The sequence below is a fragment of the Sciurus vulgaris genome, assembly GCF_902686455.1.
Source record: "Sciurus vulgaris genome assembly, chromosome: 13".
NCBI lineage: Eukaryota > Metazoa > Chordata > Mammalia > Rodentia > Sciuridae > Sciurus > Sciurus vulgaris.
The window spans coordinates 58,625,852-58,637,329 of NC_136474.1; the positions used below are offsets into that span (position 1 = coordinate 58,625,852).

Genomic DNA, 11,478 nt, shown 5'->3' on the forward strand with positions numbered 1-11,478 from the left:
CTCCCCCCTACCCCGCCCTCGTCTTTGTTGTCTCCTACCTGCTGGCCAGGCTCTGCCTGCAGTGCTGCCTGAAGGGCATCAGGTGGTAGTTCATGGCGTCCAGCAGCAGCTTCTGGCAGACGGGGTCGGTGCGCATGAAATCCACTGACTGGACCCGCTCCACCAGCTCCGGGGCCGGGATGAGTGCGAAGCGGAGGCGCTTCATGAGGTCGGGCGCGTACTGCATGCGGGTCTCGCGGTCGTGCTCCAGCCACAGCACGGACATCTGGAAGAGCGCCAGCTCCGACTCCACGGGGGGCGGCAGCGAGTCCAGCAAGGCGCGCATCTCCTCGAAGTTAAGCAGCAGCACATCTTCCACCAGGTACTTGTTGGCCAGCTTCTTGGTCTCCTCCAGGCCGTGCAGCGCGGCTATCTTACACACCTGCTTATAGTTCTGCACCGATATCTGGTCGTTGAGGAACTGCACGCAGAGCTTGGTGACCTGGGGGATGTGCAAGATCTTGCTGACCGACAGCACCTCCTCCACCGTGTCCAGGGAGAGGGTCACGTTGGCCGTATAGAGGTACTCGAGCACTAGACGCAGCCCGATGGACGAGCAGCCCTGCAACACCAGGTTGTTGATGGCCCGGGGGCTGGTCAGCAGCTTGTCGTCGGGGGAGGAGGAAGGAGTCCCGGGCTCCTCCTGTGGCGGCGGTTGCTGCTGCTGTGGCGGCTGCTGCTGCTGCGGCTGCTGCTGCTGGTCCTTGGGGGCCCCCAGGCCGTCCTGACCGCCGACCCCTCCCCCGAGAGGGGGGTGGCTGGAGAAGAGCGATCGGAAGTACTGCGAGCAGGAGGCCAGCACGGCCTTGTGGCAGTGGAACTGCTGGCCCTGGGCCGTCAGGGTCACGTCGCAAAATAGCTGCTTCCTCCACAGCAGGTTGAGGCCGTGCAGCAGGTTGTCGCTGTGGCTGGGGTCGAAGGTAGAGGTCCTGTCCCCGGATCTGGACATGGCGAGCTGACTCGGCACACCTGGCTTTAAACCCTCCTCCAACCTGGCAGACAGGGGTGGGGGATGGGAGGGGGAGCAGGGTGGTAGAGGGATGGGGTGTGGTCGGGGTGGGGAAGGGTGTGGAGGGGAGGGGAGGGCAAAGAACAACAATCAAGGCTCTGCTTGGTTCCCTCCCGGCGCGCTCCGGACCCCGAACCTAAGAGGAAGGTCTGAAGGCGCTGGATCCGTGAGCGCCACCCGAAGGGCCCTGTCTGGGGTCCGGGCGCTCTTTTTGCTCCTTGCTACCTTCCACACACTTCGTCCCTCACTTTCCTAAAACCACCCAGGCTCGGCTGTTGGCAGCGACAGCGATGGCACCAGCGACGGCAAAGTGGAGGCTGAGGCCGAGATGCCTCGTGGGCTCGTGTCCATCGGGCCAGATGAAGGGAAAGACCAGGATTGGGGAGTCTGGGGTGCCTCGAGAGAGCTGAAGCGACCGACGGCGGTGGTTCCAGGTCAACTCGTGTTCCAAGCTTTGCTTTTCGTAGTTGGCCCAGTTTGGGGGTTAGGGTGGGAAAGGGGGGCAGACAGGCGTGCGGGTGGGCGATTCTTAGCTCCTCAAAAGCTGGGAACCCCCTCGATTATCCGTGCTGCCCCGAGAAACTCCTAGGCTAATAGTCTGAGGGAGGAGATAAAGCCCTTTCTTCTCCCGGGAAAGTGCAGCGGAGCGCGGTGAGGACCAGCTCAGTGGACTCGGCAGAGGCGGGAGCTGTCCTTATCAATTCTAGCTCATTTCCCTCACCCCGGCCCTGCCCGCTTCCCTGCTTCGCAAACTGTTGGCTTCTCCGTCACCACTCAGTTTTGCTAATTTTCCAGAGACGCCTTTAAACCTGGTAGAAGAATCCTTCCACCCCCCACCCTCATCCCTCCCCCCACGCCTCCGGCACTTCAAAGCACGGAAGTTCAGACATCTATCTCCCCTTCCAGCGCGGGGCGGCACCGAGGAAGATGAGGGGGGAAGTGGGGCTACTAGGTGAATTTACAGCAAGAACCTGGGGGCCGGGAGGGACTCCTATGGACGGTTCTCCCTCCCGGGCACCAGGCACAGACGCTTTAACTCCAGTAACTGTGAGAAGTTCAAGTTAGAAGGCAGGTGTTGGGGGAGGGGTGGGGGCTGGCCAATGGGGGGGGGGGAAACGCCGTCCTGTGCGGGGACAGCTTCCCACCCCGCACGGTTCCTGGCAGCCGCAGCTTCCTTCCAAATGCCTGGGTGCAGCCCCCAGAGGTCCCCCATTTGGGCACCCCCCACTCCCCAGACCCTGGAACTACTTCTGTAAAAAGTCTGAGCTCCCGGCATCTAGGAGGAGGAGGGTAGGGTGGGGGAGGCAAGGCGAAATCGATACGCCGGGTCCTTAACCTGTAATTGCACCTTCCAGGGCTGAGCGGAAAGGGACCCTCTGCCCGCATCCCGCCCGCGCGCCCACCGGGGAGAGCAGCCGCCGCCGTCGCCGGGCTCAGAGGGATCCCGCCGGACCTGCCCCTTCCACTGCGGCTCACTCTGCCCTGCCTGGCGCCAGTCCTGGATCGCCGGCTTCCCATTTCTACCGGACTGGGCTCCTCTCGACTCACTTTACCATCCCGTTCCAGGTGGACCCTAACCTCCCTCGCGCTCCCTCCCCCGGCAGCACCCCCACCCCCGCCCCCAAAGCTCTGGCTTGCCGGAAACATCTCAGAGTCTCTCTCTGGAAGTGGCCCCGGTCATACCTCTCTCTCGCTCTCCCCGCTTCGTTGTCTCGCCCCCCCCCCCCCCAATCTTTTCCTAGTCTCCTTCCTTCTTGTCCCCCCCCCCCATCTGCTTATTCTTGCAATGGGAGTTTTATTCTTTATGAGCGTTTGCCACACACCTACCCCCCACCCCTCTGAAAGACTCCCTCCCGTCCCTCCCCCTTCCAACAACCCGAAAGACAACAAAAATACACACAAGGCAGACACAAGGCCAGAAACTTACCTGCTGTCAACCAGCTGCAAAGTCAAGGCTCACTTAAGCTCCCCCCCAAAAATCAATTGTCCTTCCTTTTTAAAGGTTTGCTCTCTCCTTGGGAGGGGGAAAACACCTTCTGGTTCCCAACTCCAGGCAGTCACTCTTTACAATTTATTTTGTCGTACATCATTTGATCACCATGAATTAGCAACAGCAAGAAAATGTAGGAGAGGGAGAAAAGAGAGAAAGAGAGAGGGAGAGAGAGAGGAGAGAGAGAGAGGGAGAGAGAGAGAGAGGGAGCTGAGCTTTCTGCAAGAGAAGAAGAAGAAAAAATGTACGTGTGACAAATTATGCTACCAAGAAACAACACATCATTATCCTTGGGCCTGGGGCTCAGTGAGTCGTAACGAGAGTAATAGGAAATCCACGGTTGGGGAGAGAAACGGTCGTGCTTGGCCAGTAGAGAGAGACCATACAGGGGGATGGATGCTGGAGAGACTCGCAAAATTATGGCTCAAGGCTATTGTAAAAATTGTCGAGCGTAAATGACTGCGATTTCAAACATCTTTGGAAGAAAGAAGGGGAAAAAGCGAGCCCCCCCTCCCTCCCTCTCCCTCTCTCTCCCTCTCTCTTCTCTTCTCTCTATAAAGAACCGTCAAGTTTTAGTGCGCATTGCTAATTAGTCAATTTCTCTCTGCCTTCACAGGCTGGCGACTTCGCTGCTGAGCTGAAACTGCTAATTTCTGTGACCAGCTTTTTTCTTAGCTGTGATCTGGATGAATGAGTAGCTGTCTCACAGAGATGACAAAAATAAACTCTAATCCCCCCCAAAATTTCCACTACATCTTTCTCATGCATAGATTTATGATCTTCAAGCGCTCTGTGCAATATGCAAACTTTTTTTTGTGTCTGTATATATGCTGTTGTTTCCAGATTTTACTACATTGGTATGCTGCTTTTCCCTTCCACCCCCCACATTATGAAATGCAGAAACTGTCTGATCTCAAAGTATGCTTAGATGCCACTTTATCCGGTCTTGGTTTGGGGGGTTTGGGGCTGACTTGGAAGACACTAGCCCTTGCCTAAGAGGTGAGTGGCTCAGTACACAAACTGGGGGCGGGGTAATCAAAGGGGTAGAATAGAGGGTAGCCCTTGGCTTTATATTTGTTTCCCTGCACCATTCAAGCCTTATGATCTTGTTTGAAAACATGTTTTCTCTATCATTTTTGTCTGGTTAAACAACCACCTCTGAAGTTCTCTGTCAGCTCTTCAACAGATAAGGGTTCAGAAATCACATTTTTTTTGGTAGGAAAATTATCATATTGTCAGACTTGTATTTCAATTAGGAGTCTTTGATTTGCAGGAGCTAGAATCAAGTGCTAGGCAACCCAGCTACAATTTCACAAATGTAACCTTTCAACTTTGGAGTTCACCTGATATATAAGGGCAATGACATGGTGCTCACATTTCTGACCCTGCTTAGCATGCAAAATGAACCTCAGCATGTTTCTGGAATTCTAGCTGCACCAGAGATTCATGTGCATTTTGGTAGAGGACATGTTCTCCAGACTTATCTCATGATGTATTGCGCCCTTACATTTATAGCCCTGCATTTCGGTTGTCAATGGGGGTTGGAGGTGTCCAAGAAAGAAAAAAGGAAGCAGAAAAAGAAAGGTATGCCCTTGAATAAAATGGACATGAAAGAAAGCTGGACATGAGTTAAATTGAGTTTTTCTTGCTATTAAATACATGAGTATGATTCATTTTAATTTATATATGCTCTGATTAGTCTCCTTATTAAAATACACATCAGGGTACCCCAAAAGTCTGTCTTTTAACCTCCTCTTTTGATTTGTGAGAGATGGAAAGACACCTGCTTAAGGGAGGAGGAAGAAAATTGAAAATTCAGAGGTTGGGAAATAGGGAATTCCCCATGTAGAATGATAAACATTAACATGCATGTACAATATTTACTCTTAAATAAATGAAGAAGGATCAAATGGAAGCATTTACTCCTCACAAAGGCCCTTTTCCGTCAAGGTCCTAGATAATCTGAGTGCAAGACTTTTTTATTCAGATCCTGCTGAGACACTGCATTCTCATATTCATATTTATAACAGAAAAGCCCAAATACATAGTAAAATAGAAAGGATTTGTTTGTTTGTTTAGGACAGGGGAAGGAAAACGATCAGATTATTCAAATCCTCTGGTCCTCCCATTCTATTTTATTTTTTGAATGTCTTCTATTTGAGTCTTGAATAGGAAAACTGTGCAACTGTAAGATGAGTGCCTTTTTGGGGTTCTGTCATTAGCAATTAAAGCTAAGTATATGGAGTCACCAAATTCTCATATATGCAAAGTACTATTTTTATGTTATGCTTTTTGTGCTGGTATTTATGAACTTCCAATGAAGTATTTTGAACTGAACCCAAAGGTGAATATCAGTATTGATTACTTAAATTGTTGCTGCCTTCCCATTTTATCATAAAGGAATTAAAGCATATTTTGTAGGCCTCCAAATATCTTTGATTTGAATTTCTTTTCTTTCTTTCTTTTTTTTTTCTATTGATAGGATATACTTGTCATTAATTATGATTACTAGGCTCTTTTTTGCTTCCAAAAATATAAAAGCCACATTTCAAAAATTTTAACTATCTGTAATTTTAATGCTTATTTAACATATAGGTAGAATGGAAAAAAAAGCTGGGTTAGGGGCTTGCAATTCTAAAACAGGTGTTAAAATGAAGTGAAATGATCTGTTTTCTTCTACATCTTTAAGTTACCCTATTCAACAATGCTTACAATTTATGGTTATTTTGTAAGCAATTAAAAAAGAACATCAATAACAAAAAATCCCTTTATAATCTAAGCATAAACTAGCATATATATCATGTAAATCTCACACCTCCAATATCTTGCACTGGCTTTGACTGAAATTATTGCAGAACTCACAAATGATATGACACTATTTACAGTAAATCCCGTTATGAAAGATTCAATTTGCAGCAATCAGATGCTAGCTACTAAGCGATTGTAAGTATTTGAATTTTATCCTACTTCACTGTTCAACGTACAGAAATTGCATCTGTGTGTTTGATCTGTCCTGCTGAGCACTATCAGCAGCTCGCATCTCTGCCACTATTGTTTTTAAAATGGCAGGAAGGACGTGACTAGTCAAGAGCACTCAGCAGGATGGATTTCACATGGCAGAAGAGAAGCCAGAATTGTCTTTGAAAAAAAATACATAATCATGTAGTCATCTAATTCAAGCAGTCTTCATACTTCAACAGAATTATCAAAATTATTCATCAGTGAATCTGCATTTAAACTATGTACAGTGGAAAGATTCTGAAACTATCACCACTAAGCAGTCTACTAGTGCTGCCATTAGCTCTGAGCCGTCTGGTTAGTCTTCAAGGTGGCAGATATCCAGGCCAACCAGTGACTCCAGATGCTCACAACCAACTTTCTGGACTGAATGAACTGAAGATTATACTTAGGGCAGATCTAGAAGTGTTTTACAGCCTAACTTGAAGGAGTAGCCACACTGAAACTTCATTTTCCTCACTCTTGACTTTCCTGGTTCAGAGATATGAGTTATCAACAAATTATATGAATATTCAAACCTGGCCTCACTTGTGTTTCTTTTAGTTAGTAAATAGTACTTCCACATGGCCTGATCTTTAAGATTGCTGGGAGAAATTATTCCGTTTTACAGATGGAACAAAATTGAGTTGTGAAGGACCACATTAGGTCCCTCAGAGCCCAGAATGGCAAAACTCAAACACAGCTCATAGATTTCCAGTTTTGAATTTTCAATGGGTAGTTCTTGCCAGAGATATCACAAAGTCATAATCACCAAGAAGCTTACTGAAGAGTAAAAAAAACAACAATAACAACACAACTAGCAAAAGCTAAAAGTCAGAAACAAACCAACAATAATAGTTAAAATAAGAAATGGTGCTATTGGCTTACCTTTAGTTAAAAACCAATAGTTTAGTATTTCTCTTGGGTCAAGCCCAAATCCTTGGCCTTGACCCCAAAGGAGCTCAGATTCCCAAGAACCTAGTTCTAGCTCCTCTGGGCAGTCTCATTTGTTAGCTGTCCTCTGGCCATGCCCCATTTGTGCATCTGGTGCTTCCGCTTAGGTATGTCCTTATGAGGAGCTTTGGTTCTTTACACATAGAAATCCCACCTACCTCTCAATATTAAACTCAGATTTCTTTCCACTGTGAAATGTCCACAAGCAACTTCAAAAAGAATGACAATTGCTTGTGGAGCTCATTGGTTGTATGGTGTGCACTATTCTAAGTCCTTCAGATGTTTTGTTTTCTTGATAAAATAAACATTAGTGCCTTGCCGATCCTTTGAGACAGTATAGTAGGTTATAAAAATCGGCCCATCTTTCCACCCTTCCTGATAGTCACTCTCCATTATATTGTCATTTTGCTGCTTTTCCTGTCAAGAATGAAATCTATTTCTCTACTCCTTAAATATGAACTGACCTTGTAACTTGCTTAGATCCATAGAATGTTCCAGAAGTGACTGGGCCAATTCTGAATCTAAGCCTCAAGAAGACTTGTGTGCTTCAACTCTCCCCAGTTCAACTCTTTTGGAATCCTGCCAGCTGCCATGTAAAGAAGCCCAGGCTAGCTTGGTGAGAGATGAGATACCATGTAAAACAGACATTTCCCAACTCACCTGGTAACTGAACTCAGATGCATGAATGAGCCCAGCTGAGACAGGAGACCCGGCATAGTCCAAATTGATTATTCACAGAACCCTAAGCTAAATAAATGGCTGTTGTTTCAAGTCATTAGCTTTTGGGGGTGATATGTTCCATGGTAAAATTAGCTGATAAAGAAAGGTACTATTATTATCATTTGACTAATGGATAAAGCACAGTACAAAGATATCAGATAAAAATTTCAGAATCATATAACTTGGAAACAAAGTAGAGCTGAGATTCAAACTAACACGACTTGCCTCCAGAGGTTAGTTATTCTACTCCACTGTCCAGGGCCTTCCACACACATTTTTTATTCATTCATTCATTCATTCATTCATTCACTCATTCATTCATTCATTCATTCATTCAAGTCTATACTTAGTACTTATCAAATACAAAACAACTAGCTAAATATTGATGATATGATGATGAATAAAATTGCATCCTTGCCCTCAAGGGGCTAATATTCTAGTACAGGTAAATTAGCAACACCAACTGAATAATTATAATTGATAATTGCCCTAAAAAAGGGTATGTATAAGGAACTATTGAGGCAGAAAAAAGCAAGTCTCTAACTACCTCATAGTATTTATTATCCATAATACTCTTTTGACATTGATTGTTTTCTCCTTTATTAGTTGATTATTTAGGGAAAAATCTATTTTATCATCACAACTAGATTTTCTTGGGGAAAAAGTTCCTTTTGCTTAGTAAAGATTTCCCATGGTGCATAGCTTTATACCTGTCCATAGTAGTATTCAATAAATATGTTCATGGACTATTAAGGGTAAATTTTCAAGTTTATCAGAGAAATAGCAGAAAATGGGTGTGGGGGGTTAATTTCACAAAAACTATTTTGGGCATTTGAACAAAATGATGTCAGTCAGTCTCCCAAATGTATTGATCTACTGTTTTACAATTAAGAAAATCTTTATGATCTTGTGAAATTATTGCTCACAACATATAAAGCAGAGCTTGGTGAGACCTTAGCAAATGTATCCTCAAATCTTTTGCTTAAGGCAAACATCACCCAGCAAAATTCTCGGAAAACTTGGGAAGTAGTTACTTTCACAGAAATATTAATTAAACTACTAAACAAAGGTAGCACAGCACTGTGACTCTGAGCACAGAATTGGAAGAGGACCCCCTAGGGTTTGAATCCTGGCTCTGGCACTTTCCACCTCTGCCCAGTTTCCTCATCTGAGGGAGGAGTAATGATAGGATCTACTTTAGGCATTTTATGATGTTAAATTTTTGTAAAAATATGTAAAGTGCCTAGAACAGTGTCAGACATATAATGAATATAATTCAAATGATTGTTGAGTAAAAAATAAACAGACATAGCAACAGATTTCTCTACTTAGTCTTCCTTTTATTTCTTCTTTTCTGCAGATTTTGCCTAGGGTTCAACAGCTACAAGGTGAAGGAAAGAATAAAATCTACTTTTTTTTAGGATTGTAATAATTTATGACGCTATTCAAAGGGCTGTTGGTCATTTTAACAAAACTACCACTATTTTTTACTTTGCTTTTTAGATATTGTATGTTGCATTATTTTACCTTTAATTTCAAAAGCCACCACTCCTTTACCTTTGGGGATATTGATAATTCATGCAGATGTCTAGATAATTAAGATAAAAAAATAAGAATATTTACCATTAATGATAGGTGGCTGAATATATTTCTGATTTTGAAAAGCAAATTTTTGGAAATTCATATTTATGCACATGATTGAGATGAGAGAGGATATAGTTGGCTTCTGTCTCTGTTATTACTTGTGACTCTAGACAAATCAGTTTGCTTTTAAAGGCCTTAGTTTTCCTGTACTTGGAGAGAGAGGGCATTTTCTCTATTTAACTACCGTATAGGGGTGTACTGAAGAGAAATGACTAGAATGAATGTCCCCCAAAGTACAATTGGGAACTTTCTTAGTGACTTGTGGGATAAGCTGAAGGTTTAGACAGTGGAAGAAGGAAAAATATATTCTTCTCCTCATGGATATTGCCCAGTCTTGGAGTCACAGATACTTATCCAGTCATCTTTGTGGAAGTAGAGCAGATAGAAAAATAAAAATAAAAATTGTAAACGTATTTCAAGTGCACTGATACATAAATTATATTCAGTATATTCATAAACTTTTATATGCATCAAAATCTTTCAAAATATTGGAGTTTATAGGAGAGTATTTTTTTTGCTGTAGAAATGACATATTCTGAATGCTCATTAAAGAATGGCATGGGACTCATTCCCCATCAGCAGGACAATGCATCTTTATCATAAAGAATTATCATACAAATTTGCAAATTATTCTAATCACCTCCATCCTTAATTTTTTCTTTCATATGTGGCAATAGGTTTTTCTTTACCAATTCTTAAAAATGAAGATTAGCATTACCATGTTTGCATATTCACCAATTTTTTAATAGTTAATGGGAAGCAATGATCTATATTTCTTAGACAAATACCTCTGAGGTTAATAGTGAAATATCATACCATTATTAGAAATTATCACCTTGACTGAGGTGCTAGATTCCCTCACAGGTGATTTATTTATACCTTAAGGTATTTACTAATTACTGTTCTTACCTGCTTTGGTATTATTGCAAAACTCTTTAACTTTCCATTTTCAGAACAATCTTGTTGCTCTGTCTTACCCCTTTTACTACATTTCCATCCCACCCTGGTACTGTCTGATTCCTATTGTAATTGTTTATTTTATAATGCTTCTTTTCATAATATTTCAGTGACATTGTTCAAATTATTTAAGTTCTATGAAATAATATTTTCATATTGTTGAAGTACTGTCTGAAAGTTTGGATAAATTTTGGTTGTTGATTGGTCGAGGTAACAAAGAATTCTGTTGAGTATTTCATCTTATTTTTTAAAAGGCAACACACTGACTAAAGGATATAGTTTTACAAAATCCAATAGTAACATGCAGCCATGGCTAATACAACATGACAGATCTGAATTGGAATCTTTTCATTTTGTCTTTACATCTTATGAAGCTCAATAATAGAGGAAAACATGGGTCAAGGTAAGGACCAAGTCCTCTGTGGAGATTTAAGTTCAAGCTGTAAGAATATTTGACCCTGTTTGATTCTCTTTTATGTGTATTAATTTCCTTGGCTTTCTAACAGTAGTCAAAAGAAACCAAAGCTTCCAGAGAGAATTTCAAGACCACTCTTACTGTGCAAGATGCAGATCTTTAGCGTTCTCATCTTGAAGATGTGCTTCCAATTATAACTGTCTTCATAAACCTAAAATGTATGTACTATTGACATACATTTCAATAGCACATCTGAAGTGGGTAAACTTTGTCAGTTGAATCTTATCTGGAGGTACTTACTTGCCCATTTAATGAATGTGCACTTCAGATATTTTGGGGAAAAGCTCAAGTATAATGATTTTAGGTTATATGCACAGTATTTAGTTTTGAAGGTAAATTTTTATAAGTGTGTATTTATTGTTATTCCTTTTTCCCCAGATTAGTATTTCTCATCATGAATAGTACAAGTTAAGTTTATTTTTCTAAAATTGCCATTGATATAAAATTTTTATGTTTTTCTAAGATGCAGAGTACTTCTAAAATACACTGTGAAAAAATTTTAGAGCAGATTAAGATTTATAGAAAAAGTAAGGAGACAGCACAGAGCGCCCCTATAAACCTAGTGCATGGTGTTATTATTAACATCTCCCATTGTGTGTATGGTGCATCTGTTACCATTGAAGAATAATACTGATAAATTGTTATTAAAATCCACAGATTATTCAGATGTCCTTAGGTTTTAAGTGTTGTTCT

General features: G+C 42.8%; 2 protein-coding genes across 4 annotated transcripts in view; one reads left to right on the plus strand and one right to left on the minus strand.

Annotated features, from left to right (window-relative positions):
* Nucleotides 1-988, minus strand: part of KLHL14 (kelch like family member 14) — a gene marked incomplete at its 5' end in the record, with an annotated part of 92,997 nt that extends 92,009 nt beyond the window's left edge. The window contains one exon of the mRNA XM_079109465.1: nt 39-988. Within this exon, the coding sequence (XP_078965591.1) occupies nt 39-988 (950 nt within the window). The remainder of the gene's footprint in view (nt 1-38) is intronic.
* LOC306643383 (uncharacterized protein) lies at nt 221-5,458 on the plus strand. 3 transcript variants are annotated; one of them, XR_013758920.1, is made up of 5 exons: nt 221-361; nt 432-613; nt 914-2,116; nt 2,404-2,614; nt 3,655-5,458. XR_013758920.1 is itself a non-coding variant. In XM_079109466.1 (4 exons), exons 1-4 carry the CDS (start codon nt 1,377-1,379, stop codon nt 3,730-3,732), a joined length of 552 nt encoding a protein of 183 aa, XP_078965592.1. In that variant the 5' UTR covers nt 1,116-1,376; the 3' UTR covers nt 3,733-5,458. The 3 variants fall into 3 exon arrangements, 2 of the variants coding, with proteins under 2 accessions (XP_078965592.1, XP_078965593.1); XM_079109466.1 differs by lacking the exons at nt 221-361; nt 432-613 and having other exon boundaries at nt 1,116-1,482; nt 1,844-2,000; XM_079109467.1 differs by lacking the exons at nt 221-361; nt 432-613 and having other exon boundaries at nt 1,116-1,482; nt 1,955-2,000.
* The last annotated feature ends 6,020 nt before the right edge of the window (nt 5,459-11,478 follow it).